Source organism: Staurois parvus, unplaced genomic scaffold (assembly GCF_062004578.1).
Source record: "Staurois parvus isolate SC_StPar_1 unplaced genomic scaffold, SC_StPar_1.0 ptg002499l, whole genome shotgun sequence".
NCBI classification, from domain to species: domain Eukaryota; kingdom Metazoa; phylum Chordata; class Amphibia; order Anura; family Ranidae; genus Staurois; species Staurois parvus.
The window spans coordinates 26,175-49,170 of NW_028320295.1; the positions used below are offsets into that span (position 1 = coordinate 26,175).

Consider the following 22,996-nt stretch of genomic DNA (forward strand, 5'->3'; position numbering starts at 1 on the left):
CGGACGCCATTTGGCCATAGGCCGGGTGTCAAATGGTTAATTTAAAGGTTTTTTTTCACATATTTGTTTTTGGTGGTGGAGTAATAATATCATTATTATTTATATTTACGGATTATACTTTGTGAGCGCTATGGTTGGTGGGTATATAATTTTTATGATCACATATTTGGATATCTATATACATGTGAAGTGTCAAATATACTGTAGATGAACACAAGATCATTTTTTTTTAAAAATATCTAGAATCACAAAAAAAAAAAAGTGATCATAAAAAGGTAGTGAGAAAAGCATGGACTATATTATCACATAAAATACTGAAACAAACAATAAAAACAATCAAATAAAACAGCCAACAGTATCCAAATGAGAGCTCAGGAGACTACTAGACATAAACAATGTAACAATTAGAAATATAATAATTCTTAAGCCAACAGATACATTTGTATCAAATCCTAGATGTACAATAGAAGTGCGCACTCTGGGAATTTCCATTTCGGATGCAATTTTTAAATTGAAGAATTTCGTTCCATCGTATTCGCAATTTTGAACAGATTCGTTTTCGGGATTCAATTCATATATTCGTTGGTTCGGGTGGATTTCGAAAAAAAATTTGCAGTCTTTTCAGAAGATTTCTTTATATTATTCGATATTTTCAGACGCTAGTCCCACCCGCGAAGAAAAATGGCACGAGCCGATTGGACTTTCACCTGGCGCCACGTGCATCCGAATTAACGAATCGTACAAAACTGAGATCCATTATTTATCCGAATCATCGAACAAAATGAGAAAATTGAATTCACTTCTCCCGCGGCGCCCGAGCGAATATCGCATTAATGTGACGTCATCCATACTAAACGGATGCATTTGTTATATTTTCATTATGAATTTTTCTTCGGATTGGTTGACATTGTTACTATGCCCGTTCGGATACATCCGAATCTCTGAAAATCAAACGCAATCGAAACGCATATGTCTATTATACAACTGGGGGAAGGAGGTTGGGCAGTAAAATAGGCAGCTGAGCCACAGTTTTACCCAGGGGCGGACTGACCATTTGAGCACTAGGGCATTGCCCGAGGGCCCGGGGTCAGTAGGGGGCCCCATGAAAAGCCCCTGGTACCTTTTATAGGCTTTTTTGGGTGTGCTTTGAGTGTGGGCAAGAACACAGGGGCCCCATCATCCCCTGTTGCCCGGGGGCCCCATGAGTTGTCAATCTGCCCCTGGTTTTACCACTCTCTGAGCACCTCTCTTTAGCCTCAACACAGGGTCCGAGGGGGGGATGTCTGTATGCTGTGATGGCGGCAAAAATGATACCCCCCACCCAACATTTTTGGCGGGCAGATACAACCCATTCAAGTGAACAGAACCACACTGCAACTGCCCTTGTGGCACAGCGCTGCGGGATTTTTCAGTGTTGAAACGACTGGAGGAAAAGAAATGTAATCTCCAAACACGGAAAGGGTTCTTCACAGTAAGAGCTGTGAGAATGTGGAATAGACTCCCTCCAGAGTTGGTTGTGGCCAGCTCAGTGGATTGCTGTAGGAAAGTCCTGGATTCTTTCTTGGATACACAGAATATAACTGGATATAACATTTATAGGGAAAGTTGATCCAGGGAATATCCGATTGCCTCTTGGGGGATCAGGAAGGAATTTTTTCCCAGCAGGATCAAATTGGATCATGCTTTGCTGGGTTTTTTTGCCTTCCTCTGGATCCACTGTGGGTGTAGGATTATAACTTTTTTTTTTTTTTTTAACTGGATGGACTTTTGTCTTTTTTCAGCCAGACTAACTATGTAACCAGGGGAGGACTGACCATTTGGAAACTCTGGCACTGCCCAAGGGCCCGGGGTCAGTAGGGGGCCCCATGAGATGCGCCTGGTACCTTTTTCATAGGCTTTTTTGAGTTTGGGCAAGGACACAGGGGCCCCATGATCCCCTATTGCCCGGGGGCCCCATGAGTTGTCAGTCCGCCCCTGTATGTAACATATCATTTCCCAGCCGCCTGTCAACCGCGGGATAGCCACTGATTGCGCCATTGTAAATGAACCCCAAGAGGCAATTTAATTAAAAATTCAAACTTCCAGTATACAATGCACTGCGCTTACCTTGACGGTCGGGCCGGGGGAACTGGCTCTATAAAAGAAAAAAGGAATAAATATGAAAAAAATCCAATTTTCCAACAATTCTGTAAATAAAAATGGCGTTTCATAAAATTCATCAAACAGGAGCTACACGAGATAATACAAACTTCTGCTGCCAACCAGGGGCGGACTGACCATTTGGGAACTAGGGCACCGCCTGAGGGCCCGGGGTCAGTAGGGGGCCCCATGAGATGCCCCTGGTACCTTTCATAGGCGTTTTTGGGTGTGGTTTAAGTGTGGACAAGGACGCAGGGGCCCCATGATCCCCTATTGCCCGGGGGGCCCCATGAGTTGTCAGTCCGCCCCTGCTGCCAATACAATTTATAGAGACGAGACAATCATACATCGATTTTCTCCCGACAATGGTTTTTCTTGATGGCTTTGAAACAGGAAGTGAGGTGATGTCACTGAACAGGTGTCCCCACTGGAAGATTTCCCCTCTCTTCCTGTTTAGGTGACAACTGTAAAAATGTTGGATTGTCCAATTTTCTATGGTGACAACAGGAGAATTAGGGAGGGGGTCAGACATCTCAGCAGGGGCACAGGCAACACAAGACAGAGGTTCCAACCTTTACCTGCCCCATAAAAAAAAAAAAAAAACAGGGGCAAGAGATACAAAAAAAAATAAAAATAAAATAAATAATTTTTTTATAGATATATATATATATATATATATATATATATATATATATATTTTTTTTTTTTTATTTATTTATTTTTTTTTAATAATAATAATAATAATAATAATAATAATAAAAATAATAAAAATAATAAAACCTTTTCCTTCACCTCAACTCCATAAATCAATCAAACCAAAAGTTAAATTAAAGTCCCAAAAAATAATTAATTTTTCAGTCTACCAAAATATCTCAATCCTGTGTGTCCAACTTCAATATTTCCAATTATTAAATAAATCGCTCGGCAACTTAGAACCTAAAATAACTCATATATTGAATACCCAACTTTTAGGCCCAAGAAAAAAAGTCACACTTTCACCCTTGAAAGCAAATAATAATAAAACCTTCTCCTTCACCTCAACTCAATCAAACCAAAAAGTATATTAAAGTCCCAAAAAAATTATATATATATATATATATATATATATATATTTATTATATTATATATTTATTTATTTTATTTTTTTTGGGACTTTCATTTAATTTTTGGTTTGATTTATTGAGTTGAGGTGAAGGAAAAGGTTTTAATATTATATAAATAAATAATCTAGCTATAAAAAAATTTTTATTATTATTTTTTTTTTTTTTTGTATCTCCAGCCCCCTTTTTTCCTCCACATCTACAGTGTCTCTGTATATATTAGTCTGTCTCTACATATAAGAGGCTGTTTCTGTTGATCATGAAAGTGAGATCCCTTGTCAGGGTATGTGGTGATTCAATGCTCTATGACAATAAAACAATACAACCTCGGGGGGGGGGGGGGGGATACTTTTTATAGAGCCGTATACAGCCGTAGAGCGGAGCCGGTATACAGAAGACGAGGTCAGGCCCCAATTCACAGCCGCACACATACAACATTCTCCAGTCTCATCAATGGCACCCATTGTGTGGTGGGACTCGGGAGTCACATGACCATGAGGTCACCCCCGTGGTGCTGCGTGCGACGCGACGTCCCCAGACATGTGTGTGCGTTCCATCCTCTGATGTGCGCTCTGTTACAATGCAGAACTACAAGTCCCAGCAGTCCCAGTGTCCAGATAGCAGCATGCAACCAACACAGAACTACAAGTCCCAGCAGTCCCGGTACCCAGATAGCAGCATGCAGCCAATACAGAACTACAAGTCCCAGCAGTCCCGGTACCCAGATAGCAGCACGCAGCCAATACAGAACTACAAGTCCCAGCAGTCCCAGTACCCAGATAGCAGCATGCAGCCAATACAGAACTACAAGTCCCAGCAGTCCCGGTACCCAGATAGCAACACGCAGCCAATACAGAACTACAAGTCCCAGCAGTCCCGGTACCCAGATAGCAACACGCAGCCAATACAGAACTACAAGTCCCAGCAGTCCCGGTACCCAGATAGCAGCACGCAGCCAATACAGAACTACAAGTCCCAGCAGTCCCAGTACCCAGATAGCAACATGCAGCCAATACAGAACTACAAGTCCCAGCAGTCCCGGTACCCAGATAGCAACACGCAGCCAATACAGAACTACAAGTCCCAGCAGTCCCGGTACCCAGATAGCAACACGCAGCCAATACAGAACTACAAGTCCCAGCAGTCCCGGTAAACAGATAGCAACACGCAGCCAATACAGAACTACAAGTCCCAGCAGTCCCGGTGTCTAGATAGCAGCACGCAACCAATACAGAACTACAAGTCCCAGCAGTCCCAGTGTCCAGATAGCATCATGCAGCCAATACAGAACTACAAGTCCCAGCAGTCCCAGTGTCCAGATAGCATCATGCAGCCAATACAGAACTACAAGTCCCAGCAGTCCCAGTACCCAGATAGCAGCACGCAGCCAATACAGAACTACAAGTCTCAGCAGTCCTCGTGTCCAGATAGCATCATGCAGCCAATACAGAACTACAAGTCCCAGCAGTCCCAGTATGCAGATAGCATCATGCAGCCAATACAGAACTACAAGTCCCAGCAGTCCCAGTACCCAGATAGCAGCACGCAGCCAATACAGAACTACAAGTCTCAGCAGTCCTCGTGTCCAGATAGCATCTCAAACACAGAGCCAATGCTGAAATATGAGTCCCAGCAGTTCTAGTGTTGAGACAGCAGCATGCAGACAATGCAGAGCTACAAGCAGTCATTATGGAACTACAAGTCCCAGCAGTCCCAATTTCCAGGGATCAACACGCAGCCAGCAGTCCTAGTGTTCATATAGCAGCATGCAGCCAATACAGAACTACAAGTCCCAGCAGTCCCAGTGTCCAGAGAGCAGCATGCAGCCAATACAGAACCACAAGTCCCAGCAGTCCCAGTGTCCAATGCACACACAGCCAGTACAGAACTACAAGTCCCAGCAGCTCTAATCTGCTTTTTTCATTCTCCATCTAGTCTTCCGATAGCAGCATGCAGCCAGCAGTCCCAGTGTCCAGATAGGACCATGCAACCAATACAGAACTACAAGTTCCAAAAGTTCCGATGTCCACATAGCAGCACACAGGCAACACAGAACTATAAGTCCCAGCAATCCCAATGTCCTGCGGGGAATCGTCGGCTTTCTTTACAACTTACCTTTTTGTGGAGCGGGTCCGGTGTCACCCCGTATGGTAGGTGTCACCCCGTGCAGGGAGCACCCCCCACACCCGCCTAGGGACACCTCTGATGGATCGGATCTGCGGATTGGGGAGCATAATGGATAGGACTCCGGTCCATTATGCTCAATCTGCAGATCCGATCCATCCTGCGGGGATCGTCGGCATGCAACCTATACGGGGTGACACCGGACCCGCTCCACGAAAAGGTAAGTTGTAAAGATGGATCGGATCTGCGGATTGGGGAGCATAATGGATAGGACTCCGGTCCATTATGCTCAATCTGCAGATCCGATCCATCCTGCGGGGATCGTCGGCATGCAACCTATACGGGGTGACACCGGACCCGCTCCACGAAAAGGTAAGTTGTAAAGATGGATCAGATCTGCGGATTGGGGAACATAATGGATCAGAGTCCGATCCATCCTGCTCAATCCGCAGATCCGGTCCATTCTGCTCAATCCGCAGATCCGGTCCATTCTGCGGGGCTCGTTGGAGGGGTGACACCAAGTGTTATCGTCCCGGGTGACACCAACCCTAGGGACACCCCTGGGTGCCATTCCAATGTGCAGTCAGGTTAGAAGAGACTTTTCTTCCCATTAGCAGAGTGTTTGTTCCTCTCATACATATTCCCAGCAATTGACGCAAAGCCGCCACGCACCGTCCATGCGTCGGGTGACTGTCGCACGGAAATATATGAACTTGCAGGAAAAACAGTGATCTCAGTCATTTGTGGAATGTCGGAAGTCCAACCGCAGCAAATATTCTAAATGCTGAATCCAGCCGCCTGTCTAATGGAAGTTTGGATATTTCTACGTAACGATCACACTGACCCGTGTATGATGCACGGCGATCGTTGTCATCTGGGCGAATATCTGAATGTTCCAAATAGAGAGGTTTTTTTTTTTTTTTTTACTCACTCTGACATTTGACACCTAGTGGCCACAATGCGGCATTTGTTCCCGAAATACCTCAATTGGGGAAAATACTGCATCGAGGCCAGTAGATGGCGCTGACAATCATAGGAAATCATATAAATAGACAAAATATCAGAAGGCTTTTTTTAAATGTTGAACGCAGTATTTTGGGATTGTCTCCGATATGCAGGGGGCCTGTAGTGCGATAGGGGGGCACCTCTGATGTTAAGGGGGGGTCTGTGGTGTGATTGAGGGGGGGGTGTCACCTCTGATATAAAGGGGGGGCCTTTAGTGTGATTGAGAATGGGGGGGCATCTCTGATATGCAGGAGGACCTGTAGTCTGATTGAGGGGTCCACCTTTGATAAGAAGGGGGGGCATTGGTGTGACTGGGTATGGAGGGGCACCTCTGATATAAGGGGGACCTGTTGTGATTGAGGGGGTCACCTCTGATATGAAGGGGGGCTGTGGTGTGATTGAGGGGGACACTTCTGATATGTGGGGGGGGGGGTCTGCAGTGTGATTGAGGGGGATCACCTCTGATGTGAAGGGGGACCTGTGGTATAATTGGGATGAGGGGGAACCTCTGATCTGAAGGGGGACTTCTGATATGCAAGGGGGAGGACTTTGGTGTGATTGGGAATGGGGGGGGGGGCAACTCTGATATGAAGGGGGACCTGTAGTGTGATTGTGGGGGTCCTCTGATGCAAAGGGGGGCCTGTGGCGTGATTGGGAATGGGGGGGGCAACTCTGATATGAAGCGGGATCTGTAGTGTGATTCAGGGGGGCCTGTGGTGTGATTGGGAATGGGGGGGGGGATGGAGAGAGCAACTCTGATATGAAGGGGGACCTGTAGTGTGACTAAGGGGGATCGCTGATGTAAACGGATGCCTGTTGTGTGATTGGAATGGGGAGGGGAAAGGGGGGGTGTCTGATGTGAATGGGGGCTTGTGGTGTAAATTGGAATGGGGAGGGGGAAGCAGGCGCCTCTAATATGAAGCGGGACCTGTAGTGTGATTGAGGGGGGACCACTGATACGAATGGGGGGTTCTGATGAGGGATGTTTGATATGAACGGGGGGGGGGCTGTGGTGTGATTGGGGGGGACCTCTGATGTGAAGGGGGGGCCTGTGGTGTAAATTGGAATGGGGAGGGGGAAGCGGTCGCCTCTAATATGAAGCGGGACCTGTAGTGTGATTGAGGGGGGACCACTGATACGAATGGGGGGTTCTGATGTGATGAGGGATGTTTGATATGAACAAGGGGGGGGGTGCTGTGGTGTGATTGGGGGAGCACCTCAGATACGAGGGGGGGGCTCAGGTTTCCTATCGATAAGTAACATTCCCCACTTGTACAGCCGGTTTGTGCTCACGGTCACTTGAATGGGTTTCTGTACCCATGAGAAACACGGGAAAGTCCCAGAACGGCGCTCATCTGCAGGCATGTACTCTGCGTGTCAGGAACACGTGTGATTTCACAAGCGTTCCCAACCCACACAAATGTGAACCTAGCCCCTCAGACCGGGGCGGGGGGTGGGGGGCTCCAGATTCTGCATTCTTTTAAAGGGCAACACAACTGAAAAAATGGACGAGAATATCTGGCCAAAAAACGCATCATCTGTGAATGTGTGATAATGTAACCGAGCCGATTTCTAGGATATCTCTGGCAGAGGGTCTGACACGCCCAGCTCCACCCAAAACGGATATACATGAAGTTCCAGGATACTATGGGACCGGTTTTAAGTACAGAAATGTCTAAGCAACTCCATACAAGCCTTTAGTTGCTGTTCTGAATAGGAATTTATTTCAAGATGATAGACAGAAGAAAAAGAAAAAGAAAAAAAAAAGGAAAAAGAAAAAAAAGGAAAAGGAAAAAAAAGGAAAAGAAAAAAAAAGAAAAAAAAGAAAGAAAAAAAAGAGAAAGAAAAAAAAGAAAGAAAAAAAAGAAAGAGAAAAAAAAGAAAGAAAAAAAAGGAAAGAAAAAAAAAGGAAAGAAAAAAAAGGAAAGAAAAAAAAGGAAAGAAAAAAAAGGAAAGAAAAAAAAAGGAAAGAAAAAAAAAGAAAAGAAAAAAAAAGAAAAGAAAAAAAAAGAAAGAAGATGAACCAGGGGCGGACTAACCATTTGGGAACTCAGACACTGCCCGAGGGCCCGGGGTCAGTAGGGGGCCTCATGAGATGCCCCTGGTACCTTTTTCATAGGCTTTTTTGAGTTTGGGCAAGGACACAGGGGCCCCATGATCCCCTATTGCCCGGGGGCCCCATGAGTTGTCAGTCCGCCCCTGAGATGAACTATAAAAATATAACAATACATACTCCGAAGCCTCGGGTCCAGTCCTCCACTACCCCAGCAAGTCAGGTTTTCTGGCCTATTCCAGCCCAGGTGATGCAATCAGCTCCCCAGATGAATGAACAGCACAGCTGTGTCCACTGGGGGGGAAATCTGAAATCCTGGCCTGTCTGCTGTACTCAGGACTGGAGTCCCATGGCCCCCAGGACAATGTAACACTGGGGACCCCTTGGGTGAAACCGGCTGTGGGACTCAATGACATAGTATATAGAGGACAGGTGATTGAGGTACCTGCGCTGGGGGAGGGGGGCTCCTGGCTCTTCTCTTGGATGCTGCTGGAGGAGGACAGTCTGCCCTTTAACCCTTTACGGGCCCCGGAATCATCTCCTTCCCCCTCGCTGTCAAAATCAAAGAATTCGCCTTGGTCGTCATCCTCCTCCTCCTGGGGCCCCCCAGTGACGGGGACATCTGAAAAGACCAAATCACAGATCACCAAATAATGAGAATCACAGAGGAGCCGCCGCCGCCATCCCGACCCATCAGGCATATTACACAGCAATATATGGGGGGGGGGGGGTGTCACGCACTGCACTCGGGGTACAAAGGGGTCACAAGATATATTTAGGGGGCAAGGAGACACACAACACAAAGGACCGGTAAATCAGAGTTCGGGGGTCACACTCAGATATATTTAGGGTACAAGGGTCACACTCCGATGCACAGGGATGTATTTGGGGTGCAGGGAACACACAGGTACACATTTTTTGGTTCAGGGGTCACACTCAGGTACACAGAAATACATTTAGGGTTCAGGGGGTCACAGGTACACAGTGATATATTTAGGGGTCACAATGAAGCACACATTAGGCTACAGGTGTCACACAGGTACACAGGGATATATTTAGGGTTCAGGGGTTACACTGAGGCACACAGGGATATATATATAGGGTATAGGGGTCACACGGATATATTTAGGGTTCAGGGGTCACACTCATACACAGGGATATATTTAGGGTTCAGGGGTCACAAGCACACACAGGGATATATTTGGGGTAAAGGTGTCACTCTCAGGTACACAGGGATATATTTGGGGTTCAAGGGTCACAATGAGGCACACAGGAATATATAGGGTACATAGGTCACACTCATACACAGGGATATATTTGGGGTTCAGGGGTCACACAGGTACACAGGGATATATATAGGGTTCAGGGGTCACACTCAGATACACAGGGATATATATGTAGGGGTTACACTGAGGCACAAAGGGATATATGTATAGGGTATAGGGGTCACACAGATATATTTAGGGTTCAGGGGTCACACTCATATACACAGGGATATATATATATATATATATATATATATAGGGTACAGGGGTCACACAGATATATTTAGGGTTCAGGGGTCACAAACACACAAAGGGATATATTTGGGGTACAGGTGTCACTCTCGGGTACACAGGGATATATTTGGGGTACAGGGGTCACACAGATATATTTAGGGTTCAGGGGTCACACAGGTACACTGATATATTTAGGGGTACATTGAGGCACATAGGGATATATATAGGGCTTTAACGGATATATTTAGGGTTCAGGGGTCACACTCATATACACAGGGATATATATATGGTTCAGGGGTCACATTCATACACAGGGATATATTTAGGGTTCAGGGGTCACATTCATACACAGGGATATATTTAGGGTTCAGGGGTCACAGAGGTACACAGGGACATATTTAGGGTTCAGGGGTCACAAACACAAAGGGATATATTTGGGGTACAGGTGTCACTCTCAGGTACACAGGGATATATTTGGGGTGTAGGGTGGGGGGGGGGTCACACTCAGGTACATAGCAGCATATAATCACAGAAATCATGCAGCAAAATCAGGGTGTTAGCAAGCAGCACATTTGGGGTGTTAATGCGGGGGAGGGGAAGGGGGGGGATACAGTACCTAGTGCATGGAAGTTAAATCTGGAGCTCTCTGCAGAATCCATCTCTCCTGCGGCTGAACCTGAAACACATGGATATGTACTAAGCACTTTCCCCCTGCCTGGGATCAGCCCCCAGCCCTGGATACCCCTCACCCCACATATACCCGGCTTCCTGCGCAGAGACGGCAGACAATCCCAGCGACAGGTGGCCGGCTTCGCTCACATTTACAGCAGAACCTAAAAATATCCCAACGACAGCCTGAGATCTCCTCCGCACCTCACCGTACAGAAACCGAGACTGCACCGCTCCACCCAACATCCAACCAGATCCCGACCTTCACCGCTCCACCCAACATCCAACCAGATCCCGACCTTCACCGCTCCACCCAACATCCAACCAGATCCCGACCTTCACCGCTCCACCCAACATCCAACCACAACTCCACCAATCCACCCGGCACTACCAGATGCCGGGACACGCTTCCTCATGACCCGGCTACATGACTCAATCAATAACAATAATTAGTAAAGTGTGCCAATGATTCACCCCATGTCTACACATAGAGGACTCCGCCCGAAATTCCACCACCTCCTCCCAAACCGAAAATTCTGTATGTCAGTCAATCTCGGTATCTGTCCCCATTCTGTATGTATGGACTCCGCACAGTCCCACTTCCCCTGTCCTGGATGCCGGGTGTCATTCTCGGTATCTGTCCCCATTCTGTATGTATGGACTCCGCACAGTCCCACTTCTCCTGTCCCGGATGCCGGGTGTCATTCTCGGTATCGGTCCCTATTCTGTATGTATGTACTCTGCACAGTCCCATTTCTCCTGTCCCGGATGCCGGGTGTCATTCTCGGTATCGGTCCCTATTCTGTATGTATGGACTCCGCACAGTCCCACTTCCCCTGTCCTGGATGCTGGGTGTCATTCTCGGTATCTGTCCTTATTCTGTGTATGTACTCTGCACAGTCCCACTTCTCCTTTCCTGGATGCCGGGTGTCATTCTCTGTACCGGTCCCTATTCTGTGTGTATGGACTCTGCACAGTCCCACCTCTGTAATTCTGGTCATTATCTGCAGTTTGTTTATTTATAGGGTTGGTAGAAGGAAGTTATCTGATCCCATCTGATGGGTGACAACAATGTAACCACCTGCCGTATGTTATGTACAATGTGTCTCTATGTACTCTGTAGCCACACACTACCAATCCCATTATACTACAACAGCGCCGCCTACAGGAGATACAAAGAAGCATCTTCCTGATTTATTGGTGTGAATGTCAATCAGCAGTTACAAAACAAATACTGAACAGCAATAGGTCAGAGGTTATGGTGGATGGGAGGAGGAAAGGCACTGTGATTGGTGGATGCTGGTTCTGAAAAATCCTAAACAGTTTTTTTTTTAATACACCTTTTTACATGATGTATCTCTGGCATAGTCTGTAGCGCTGTACACATCACATCAGTCTCTGTACTAGAGGAGCTTACACTCTAATGTCCCCTCCCCCATAATCACATCAGTCTCTGTACCAGAGGAGCTTACACTCTAATGTCCCCTGCCCCACAGTCCCATCAGTCTCTGCACTGGAGGAGCTTACGCTCTAATGTCCCCTCCCCCACAGTCCCATCAGTCTCTGCACCGGAGGAGCTTACGCTCTAATGTCCCCTCCCCCACAGTCCCATCAGTCTCTGCACCGGAGGAGCTTACGCTCTAATGTCCCCTCCCCCACAGTGATACCAGTCTCTGTACCGGAGGAGCTTACACTCCAATGTCCCCTCCCCCACGGTCCCATCAGTCTCTGTACAGAGGAGCTTACACTCTAATGTCCCCTCCCCCACAGTCACATCAGTCTCTGTACCGGAGGAGCTTACACTCTAATGTCCCCTCCCCCAAAGTCATATCAGTCTCTGTACTGGAGGAGCTTACACTCTAATGTCCCCTCCCCCCCAGTCACATCAGTCTCTATACCAGAGGAGCTTACACTCTAATGTCCCCTCCCCCACAGTCATACCAGTCTCTGTACCGGAGGAGCTTACACTCTAATGTCCCACTTCAATTATATACAAGGTTTAGTGCTAATTTTAGGCGCAGTCAGCATTTTCTTTTGTGGGAGGAGACTCAGATACTCAAAATATGAAGGGAATACACAAACTCCATGCAGACTGTGCGGTGGGGAAGATACTGGACTCCCAGCCCCAGTGCTGCAGTGCATAAAAGGATGCCAACCTATATAAAAAAAAAAAAAAGTAGATGTAAAGCTCCACCTAAAGTTAGTATATATAGGTTGTCACCAGGAATCGGTGGCTCAGCCCCTGGCCTGGCCTCCCCCATGCGCTCTTCTCCCGCACACATCGCCATTTAGTAGGAAGCATGACTCCAGGAATTCTGCTCTATCAGTTTAGGGTGGATTCTCTGTACAGGGATAGGTCGGCTCACTGTGCGGACCTCCAAGGAAGCCTCCCTCCGCAGGACAGAGGTCTGAGGTTACAGTACACCCCACCGAGGTCGAGAGGGGCGCGGCAGGGAGAGGACTTCGCTCATCGCACCGCACCTCCAGTTCAGCCAGAATACCAAAAGTCACGGAAAAGTCAGAAACTGGGCAAGGGAGCAGAATATCCCCAAACGCCAGTCTATAAATAACGGAACACAATGGAACCCGCGTCGCTGGAGCATGCGAGAAACAAACAAAAAAAAAAGACAAAAAACGCACACCCGACATTCCCCTCCGAAAGACAAAAAAAATCTACACTTCTGAGAATAAATCCAAATATTGTGTCAGAGAAATAGTCACATCTACTTCACAATACAGGTGAAAGGCGAAAAATGAGAATTTGGTGCATTCATTCATTCATTCATTCATTCATTGATTTCAGTGCAGCAACTTAAAAGGTGACACTAATATATGAGACTCATTCCATGCAAAGCAAGATAGTTCCAGCCGTGATTTGTCATCATTGTGATGATTATGGCTTACAGCTCATGAAAACCCCAAATCCACAATCTCAGAAAATGAGAATATTCCATGCAATCAATAAAACACGGATTGTACATAGAACAATATCGCACCTCTGAGAAGTAGAAGCTGCATATGTACTCAGTACTTGGTTGGGGCCCCTTTTGCAGCAATTACGGCCTCAATGCGGCGTGGCATGGAAGCTATCAGCCTGTGGCACTGCTGAGGTGTTATGGAAGACCAGGATGCTTCAATAGCGGCCTTCAGCTCTTCTGCATTGTTCGGTCTCATGTCTCTCATCTTTCTCTTGGCAATGCCCCATAGATTCTCTATGGGGTTCAGGTCAGGTGAGTTTGCTGGCCAATCAAGCACAGGAATCCCACGGTCATTGAACCAGGTTTTGGTGCTTTTGGCAGTGTGGGCGGAGCCAAGTCCTGCTGGAAAATGAAGTCAGCGTCCCCATAAAGCTGGTCTGTGGAAGGAAGCATGAAGTGCTCCAAAATCTCCTGGTAGACGGCTGCGGTGACCCTGGACTTAATGAAGCACAGTGGACCAACACCAGCAGATGACATGGCTCCCCAAATCAACACAGACTGTGGATACTTCACACTGGACTTCAAGCATCTTGCAGTGTGTGCCTCTCCATTCTTCCTCCATACTCGGGGTCCTTGTGCCTCTCCATTCTTCCTCCATACTCCGGGTCCTTGGGCCTCTCCATTCTTCCTCCATACTCCGGGTCCTTGGGCCTCTCCATTCTTCCTCCACACTCGGGGTCCTTGGGCCTCTCCATTCTTCCTCCACACTCGGGGTCCTTGGGTCTCTCCATTCTTCCTCCACACTCGGGGTCCTCGGGCCTCTCCATTCTGCCTCCACACTCGGGGTCCTCGGGCCTCTCCATTCTGCCTCCACACTCGGGGTCCTCGGGCCTCTCCATTCTGCCTCCACACTCGGGGTCCTCGGGCCTCTCCATTCTTCCTCCACACTAGGGGTCCTTGGGCCTCTCCATTCTTCCTCCATACTCGGGGTCCTTGGGCCTCTCCATTCTGCCTCCACACTCGGGGTCCTTGGGCCTCTCCATTCTGCCTCCACACTCGGGGTCCTTGGGTCTCTCCATTCTTCCTCCATACTTGGGGTCCTTGGTTTCCAAATGAGATGTAAAAGTTGCTCTCATCAGAAAAGAGGACTTGGACCACTGAGCAGCAGACCAGGTCTGTTTTTCTTTAGCCCAGGTAAGACGCTTCTGACGTTGTTTGTTGTTCAGGAGCGGCTTGACAAGAGGAATACGACATTTGAAGCCCATGTCCAGGATCTGTCTGTGTGTGGTGGCTCTTGATGCACTGACTCCAGCCTCAGTCCACTCCTTGTGAAAGTCCCCAACACTTTTGAATGGCCTTTTCCCGACATTCCTCTCCAGGCTGCGGTCATCCCTGCTGCTTGTGCACCTTTTTCTCCCCTTCCACATAACTTCCTATTAATGTGCTTTGATACAGCACTTTGGGAACATCCAACTTCTTCTGCAACTCCCTTTTGAGTCTTTCCCTCCTTATGGAGGGTGTCAGTGATGGTGTCAGGTCAGCAGTCTTTCCCATGATTGGGATTTCTACTGAACCAGACTGAGAGACCATTTAAAGGCTCAGGAACCCTTTGCAGGTGTTATGGCTGAATGAGCTGATTAGAGTGGGACACTTTGAGCTGAGATTATTCCACCTTTTCCCAATATTCTCATTTTCTGAGATTGTGGATTTGGGGTTTTCATGAGCTGTAAGCCATAATCATCACAATGATGACAAATCACGGCTTGAACTATCTTGCTTTGCATGGAATGAGTCTATCTCATATATTAGTTTCACCTTTTCAGTTGCTGCACTGAATAAATGAACTTTTGCACCATATTCTCATTTTTTGAGTTTCACCTGTAAATAAAAATATGTAAGATAAAAAATGTAAAAATATAAAATGTATGAAAAAAAAAAAATGTAAAAATATATCGAATAAAAAAAATAAAAAAAAATCTCAAAGATCACACAGCTATACACTATAGACTGCACACATAGGGAAGCATTTAAAAAAAAATTCCTTCTGTGTGACTTGGGGGCAAAAATTGAATATTATTTGGCCATTCTCTCTCCAGGTCGAATGTTATTCGTTCCTAAAGGAGCGGTACAGGTAAATAACTCAATATGGCCACTAGATGGCGCTGGAGATCATAGTAAATAAGTATTTTTTGAATCAGCTCCATCTAGTGGTCATTATGTGATATTTTCCTGATAAACCATTCTCAAAAAGGGGTTCTGTGGGGTGGCTAGGGGGTTCCTAGACCTGTGGGTAACCAGTGCCAGGTCCAGCACCACTTGGCAGAGTCAGTGACATCACTGCAAGGATGGAGGGGGGCCCAATGTTCTGTTAGGCTATTGCCTCTGCAGGTCAAATGTTATTCATTCATAAAGAATAGAGTGGTTCAGGTAAATAACGCATTATGGCCACTAGATGGAGCTGGCGATCATAGTAAAGAAGTATATTATTTCCTATGATCATCAGCTCCACCTAGTGGTCGCCATCACGTATTTTCCTGATAACCACTATTTATAGGCATTCTCAGAGCAGGGTTCCCTGGAGGTTCTTCTAGGGGTCCCTAGATAATGCTTCAAGGGCCAGATATTTCCTATGATCATCAGCTCCATCTAGTGGCCATCATCAAGTATTTTCCTGATAAACGCCAATTGTAGGCATTCTAAGAGCAGGGTTCCGTGGAGGTTCCTCTAGGGGTCCCTAGATAATGCTTCAAGGGCCAGATATTATTTGCTATGATCATCAGCTCCACCTAGTGGCCGTCATCAAGTATTTTCCTGATAAAAGCTATTTGTAGGCATTCTCAGAACAGGGTTCCATGGAGCCCTAGGGTTCTTCTAGGAGACCCTATATAATGCTTCAAGGGCCAAATAAAGGCAAGCAAAGGGCCACATCCAGTTTGGAGACCACTGACCTAGGTGGTCGGAGAAGAAGTGGGAGTGGGTACCTGTCAAAAATCGGGTACCAGCTCCTCCCCAAAAGCTCCGTTCAGGAGATGGGGAGGAGGCCTGAAAGCAGAACTTTTGGGTGGAGCTCCGCTTTAAGTGGTTAACCAGCTGGTAAGGAACTCAGATGACACCCTGTGCTGGTCAGGTGGTCACCATAAATCCAGAAAACATTGTATACAACTATAGGGACCATACAAGATATATATAGAAAGGTATACAACCCATAACCAACACCCTGGGTAAACATCTGCATACAATAAACGTAGGTATGGATAGGTCTGTGGACCAACATGCTAACATACGTGGGAACAAGTTCTGCATGATGTGTCAAGGATAACCCCCGAAAACAAAAATTTGGCGGCAGGTCGGGTCTTTTGGTAAAAGCGGGAGTATCACCTGGTTCACCTCCGAAGAAGAAGGATCCTCCAGGGCACAAGACTCTTGACGGTGAATGAGCACCAATGGTCTACCAGTTCGAAACCAGGCAGACGCTATTCTTTGGGGAGGCCTACCAAAGCAAAGTAGGCCTACCACCAAAGTACTAGGTGGGGCGTCTCAAGGGCACAAGACTCTTGACGGGGAATGTGCACCAATGGTCTACCTGTTCTAAACCAGGCAGACATTATTCTTCGGGGAGGCCTACCAAAGCAAAGTAGGCCTACCACCGAAGTACTAGGTGGGGCTTCTCAAGGGCACAAGGCTCTTGACGGAGAATGGGCACCAATGGTCTACCTGTTCTAAACCAGGCCGACATTCTTCGGGGAGGCCTACCAAAGCAAAGTAAGCCTACCACCAAAGTACTAGGTGGGGCTTCTCAAGGGCACAAGGCTCTTGACGGAGAATGGGCACCAATGGTCTACCTGTTCTAAACCAGGCCGACATTCTTCGGGGAGGCCTACCAAAGCAAAGTAAGCCTACCACCAAAGTACTAGGTGGGGCTTCTCAAGGGCACAAGACTCTTGACGGAGAATGGGTGTCAATGGTCTACCCATCTGAAACCAGACAGACCCTATTCTTCGGGAGGTCTGCCGAAGCAAAGTCCACCGAAGTACTAGGTGGGGCTCCCCTGAAGGGAGACCCCATGGGAGTGGGAGAACCTCACCATAAGGCCGCATGTCCTCCACGAAGACTTTCAAGGTAAGTCTGAAGACCTACACCCTACTAATTTTTTGTTTTTGCTATAGAATTTCGCAATGCTGTGCTTAGTTGAACCCTGTAGACAAGAACAAAAATTGAGCTGTGAAATCACAGCACAAAAAAAAAAAAAAGTGCACAAAGGGTACAATACAGGACCAACCTGCAACGAGGAAGGACCCTAGATCTGATCCTCAAGGGCACAAGACTCTTGACGGGGAATGGGCGCCAATGGTCTACCCGTCTGAAACCAAGCAGATCCCATTCTTCGGGAGGCCTGCCGAAGCCAGGCCCCCAAAGTACTAGGTGGGGCTCCCTTGAAGGGAGACCCCATGGGAGTGGGAGAACCTCACCATAAGGCCATATGTCCTCCATGAAGACTTACAGGGCCAGTCTGAATACCTTCACCCAACCCATAAAAGAGTTAAGAGTAAAATCATGGCACACAAAAATTATGAAGGGTACACAATAGGACGAACCTCCGAAGAGGAAGGGCCTCAATTCCTGAGCCTCCCCAGGGTGCAGAATTCCTGAGACAATGGTCTACCTAGGCCAAAGACATGTGGACCCCAAGGGACCCCCGAAGCTGGAACTCCAAGTACTTGGTGAGGGCTCTCCCGAAGAAAGACCCCCGGTTGGGAGGAAGAAAAAGACCTGAAGGCCACAGATCTTCTCCCCAACATCAGGGTAGGCCTTGATGAACTTGAACCCTTTATCTGTGTTTTTTTGGCACACCCTGGGACACCACCCCCAGGGGGCACATCACCGGGAGCTCCTTGTGCCCCCCACCTACACCCTACTATGATATAGCTGCACTCACTGCTTCCTCTCACTGCCCTCCCCTCCCAGGTCATAATTGCTCCTCAATTTTTGGGGGGCGTTAAGGGCCCACTTACACCTGTGGTATTTGTATTTCTGAATCTGCGGTTAGCTGTAGCCCAAGCACACCAGAGAGGCGTAAACGAAGCCTAAATTGGCCAGTGTAGCTCCAAGGGTCAATTGTCCTGAGTTGCTGGACAAGGTCCTTTGGCACCCAAAGTGTGACGCCCCACCGAATGAGCCATACCTTACTGCCCTTTTTGTACCGCCCTTCCTGCTGGAGCACCCAAGGCAGCCGCCTCTTCTGCCTACCCCTCAGCCCGGCCCTCATCATGACTGTTCTGGAGACACAAGCAGGCTAACTGCAGCTTCCTTCGGGGCTGAGAAACATGTTTTGTGTTCCTAGAGAATTTCCCAACCAGACTGAAGCTGATTACAGAAGACCGCTCCCTGCTGCCCCCCCCCCCCCCCCCCCAGATGGAGAGGCTGGATTGGGATCTACACGGCAGATGAGGAACACAAATGTTTGGATGGATTCAGGGAGCCGACCAGACCTCTGGAGATGAGAAGGTAGGAAGGTGGGCAGAAAGAGGTGGGAAGGTAGGAAGGTGGGCAGAAGGAGGTAGGAAGGTGGTCAGAAGGAGGTAGGAAGGTGGTCAGAAGGAGATGAGAAGGTAGGAAGGTGGTCAGAAGGAGGTAGGAAGGTGGTCAGAAGGAGATGAGAAGGTAGGAAGGTGGTCAGAAGGAGATGAGAAGGTAGGAAGGTGGTCAGAAGGAGATGAGAAGGTAGGAAGGTGGTCAGGAGATAGGAAGGTGATGAGAAGGTGGTCAGAAGGACACCCAACTCACCTGCAGATCCTTCTGTGTGTGTTCATCGCTGCGACACCTTCACCTGGATGACACCAAACACAGAGCTGCACCGAACAGGAAGTCTCATCGTGATTGGCTGCACACTGCTAGACTTCTCAAATCACAGCCTGGGGGATAGGGAGGGGCCAGTCCACCCAGAACTGATATTTCAGGACTTAAAGTTTGTTTGGCGAGATCTCTATGTTGAGTTCCCAGGTCTGTACACCCGCCGTGCCCATTATGAGGGGTTCCCACCATCTCTGTGCTGAGTTCCCGGGTCTGTACACCCGCTGTGCCCATTATGAGGGGTTCTCGCCATCCCTGTGCTGAGTTCCCGGGTCTGTACGCCCGCTGTGCCCATTATGAGGGGTTCCCACCATCCCTGCGCCGAGTTCCTTGGTCTGTACACCTGCCGTGTCCATTATGAGGGGTTCCCACCATCCGAGTTCCCCGGTGTGTTTTTGGATTCCTCATCTGAAACATGTCACCAGCCATGAACTCCGGTGAACATGCCATGTCCCCCCCAGAGGGGGGAGGAGATGAGGATTCCAGGCGTGTTGCTCTCCGGGGAGACGATGAGACTTGTCCACAGAGCCGGCAATCCTACATTCCAGCTTCCTGATCTGATTTATTCAGTGGAGTGACGGCGACCCTAGCAGCTACCAAGGGGCCAATGGGTGGGCAGAGGGGCCCTTGGTTTGGTAGAGAAACCCGTGGAGTGGCCCCACTAGGAACATTGTTGAGGCAACTTAAACTGAACCTCCATCTGTACCGGCTCCTCCCCTTCAGTTTTGCACAGGTGTACTGGCTCCTCCCCTCCAATCTTGCACAGCTGTACTGGCCCCTCCCCTTCAGGCTTGCACAGGTGTACCGGCTCCTCCCCTTCAGTCTTGCACAGGTGTACCGGCTCCTCCCCTTCAGTCTTGCACAGGCGTACCGGCTCCTCCCCTCCAGTCTTGCGCAGGTGTAGCGGCTCCTCCCCTTCAGTCTTGCAGAGGTGTATCGGCTCCTCCCCTCCAGTCTTGCACAGGTGTACCGGCTCCTCCCCTCCAGTCTAGCACAGGTGTACCAGCTCCTCCCCTCCAGTCTTGCACAGGTGTACCGGCTCCTCCCCTCCAGTCTAGCACAGGTGTACCGGCTCCTCCCCTTCAGTCTAGCACAGGTGTACCGGCACCTCCCCTTCCGTCTAGCACAGGTGTACTGGCACCTCCCCTCCAGTCTAGCACAGGTGTACCGGCTCCTCCCCTTCCGTCTAGCACAGGTGTACCGGCTCCTCCCCTTCAGTCTAGCACAGGTGTACCGGCACCTCCCCTTCTGTCTAGCACAGGTGTACTGGCACCTCCCCTTCCGTCTAGCACAGGTGTACCGGCTCCTCCCCTTCCGTCTAGCACAGGTGTACCGGCTCCTCCCCTTCCGTCTAGCACAGGTGTACCGGCTCCTCCCCTTCAGTCTAGCACAGGTGTACCAGCTCCTCCCCTGGAATGAAACGTCTTCCTCTGATGTCACCACACACTGGGAGCGTCTCACAATGTGCATTAGAAGCTGCAGCCAGTCAGAGCTCCGCCTCATTTCCTGGCTGAGGGATGCCCAGCATCATCTAGCTCTTTCCTCCCCAGCCCTGGCCCACCACCCTTGGATTTCAGCTCTTCCACTCATGGGGACAGCAGCATCACATGTGGGCGTTACCTAATGTGCCTGGGAACGCCCACTCCTCCAGTCTGACACTGACCCTTCAGGGTGTTTCAATATTTGCAAAACTCCTCCCACTGATTTCCTCAGAACTGAGGGCTCTCAAGGGGAGTACTGAGGAAGGGGCGCTGGGATGTTCTCAGAAAGCTGTACAGCACCCTCCCACCAGCCATGATCTGCCTGCATTGCATAGAGAAGCGCAGAGACTCAGTGAGTATGACATCAGTGGGTGCAAAATAATGTATTTAATGAAGAGGAAAACATTTTTCTTTTTTTAATGTCTCAGTATCTGTCCCAATCCAGAATGGGGACAGATACCGAGAATGACACCCGGCATTCGGGACAGGAGAAGTGGGACTGTGCAGAGTCCATACATCCAGAATGGGGACAGATACTGAGAATGACACCCGGCATCCGGGACATCGACTTAAATACCAGTCACATGACTGGCTAACCTGCGTGCCCGAGCGATCCCCCCGTCCATGCCATGTGGCGCTGGAGGCGATGGCTGCGTCCGGCCAGGACCGGTGACGGATCAGGATTGGTGACGGATTAGGATTGGTGACGGATCAGGACCGGTGACGGATCAGGACCGGTGACGGATCAGGACCGGTGACGGATCAGGACTGGTGACGGATCAGGACCGGTGACGGATCAGGACCGGTGACGGATCAGGATTGGTGACGGATTAGGATTGGTGACGGATCAGGACTGGTGACGGATCAGGACCGGTGACGGATCAGGATTGGTGACGGATTAGGATTGGTGACGGATCAGGACTGGTGACGGATCAGGACCGGTGACGGACCAGGACCGGTGACGGACCAGGACCGGTGACGGATCAGGACCGGTGACGGATCAGGACCGGTGACGGATCAGGATTGGTGACGGATCAGGATTGGTGACGGATCAGGACCGGTGACGGATCAGGACCGGTGACGGATCAGGACCGGTGACGGATCAGGACCGGTGACGGATCAGGACCGGTGACGGATCAGGATTGGTGACGGATTAGGATTGGTGACGGATCAGGACCGGTGACGGATCAGGACCGGTGACGGATCAGGACCGGTGACGGATCAGGACCGGTGACGGATCAGGATTGGTGACGGATTAGGATTGGTGACGGATCAGGACCGGTGACGGATCAGGACCGGTGACGGATCAGGACCGGTGACGGATCAGGACTGGTGACGGATCAGGACCGGTGATGGATCAGGACTGGTGACGGATCAGGGACACCAACGTCCCCGGGGCCACCTCCTGAGCTTCGGTAACCCTACACCGCGAGTGGCGTCGTCACAGCCCATAGCCAGACACGGCGCTCATCTGAGGGTCTAAATCGGGAAGCCGGCTCCGTCACATGGCCAGCGCTGAGACTCCGGGGGGGCAGATTAAAGGGGAACTCCACGCAGATACCGGGGGGGGCAATTAAAGGGGAACTCTACGCAGATACCGGGGGGGGGGAGATTAAAGGGGAACTCCGCACAGATACTGGGGTGTCAGATTAAAGGGGAACTCCATGCAGATATAGAAGACATGAAATGTTACAATGTAATTATTCAGACATATTTGGGGGCTCATTCACATCAGCTCTGCTGGGCTGCATTGGTCAAGGGCACAGCTGCCCAAACGCAGTGCCAAAGCAGCCCCATTGCAACCCCAAAACAGCCCCAACACGGCCCCAATGCAACCCCAACAAAACCCCAATATGGCCCCAATGCAACCCCAACGTGGCCCTAATACGGCCCCAACATGGTCCCAATGCAACCCCAATGTGGCCCCAACACAGTCCCAATGCAACCCCAATGTGCCCCCAACACAGCCTAAATGCAACCCCAACGTGGCCCCAACACATCCCCACACATGTCCATGCCATCTGCCGTATGTCCTCTGTGCTGCACTAAAGAAAAAATATATATTTTGCATTTTTGCGCAGTGCGTAGTCCTCCAGGATATACTCTGTGCACAGGGCATGCTGGGACTTGTAGTCCTCCAGGATATACTCTGTGCACA

The 22,996-nt window shown here is 49.1% G+C and overlaps 1 protein-coding gene across 1 annotated transcript in view; it reads right to left on the reverse strand.

Moving 5' to 3' along the window:
* The window catches only part of LOC149430719 (rho guanine nucleotide exchange factor 10-like protein), a 44,001-nt gene extending 22,517 nt beyond the window's left edge, over window positions 1–21,484 (reverse strand). The window contains exons 1-4 of the mRNA XM_089666060.1: window positions 21,436–21,484; window positions 10,537–10,596; window positions 8,867–9,043; window positions 2,107–2,134 (exon numbers count right to left, since the gene is read on the reverse strand). Coding sequence (XP_089522186.1) covers window positions 2,107–2,134; window positions 8,867–9,043; window positions 10,537–10,596; window positions 21,436–21,469 — 299 coding nt within the window. The 5' untranslated portion in view covers window positions 21,470–21,484. The remainder of the gene's footprint in view (window positions 1–2,106; window positions 2,135–8,866; window positions 9,044–10,536; window positions 10,597–21,435) is intronic.
* Window positions 21,485–22,996: the final 1,512 nt, after the last annotated feature.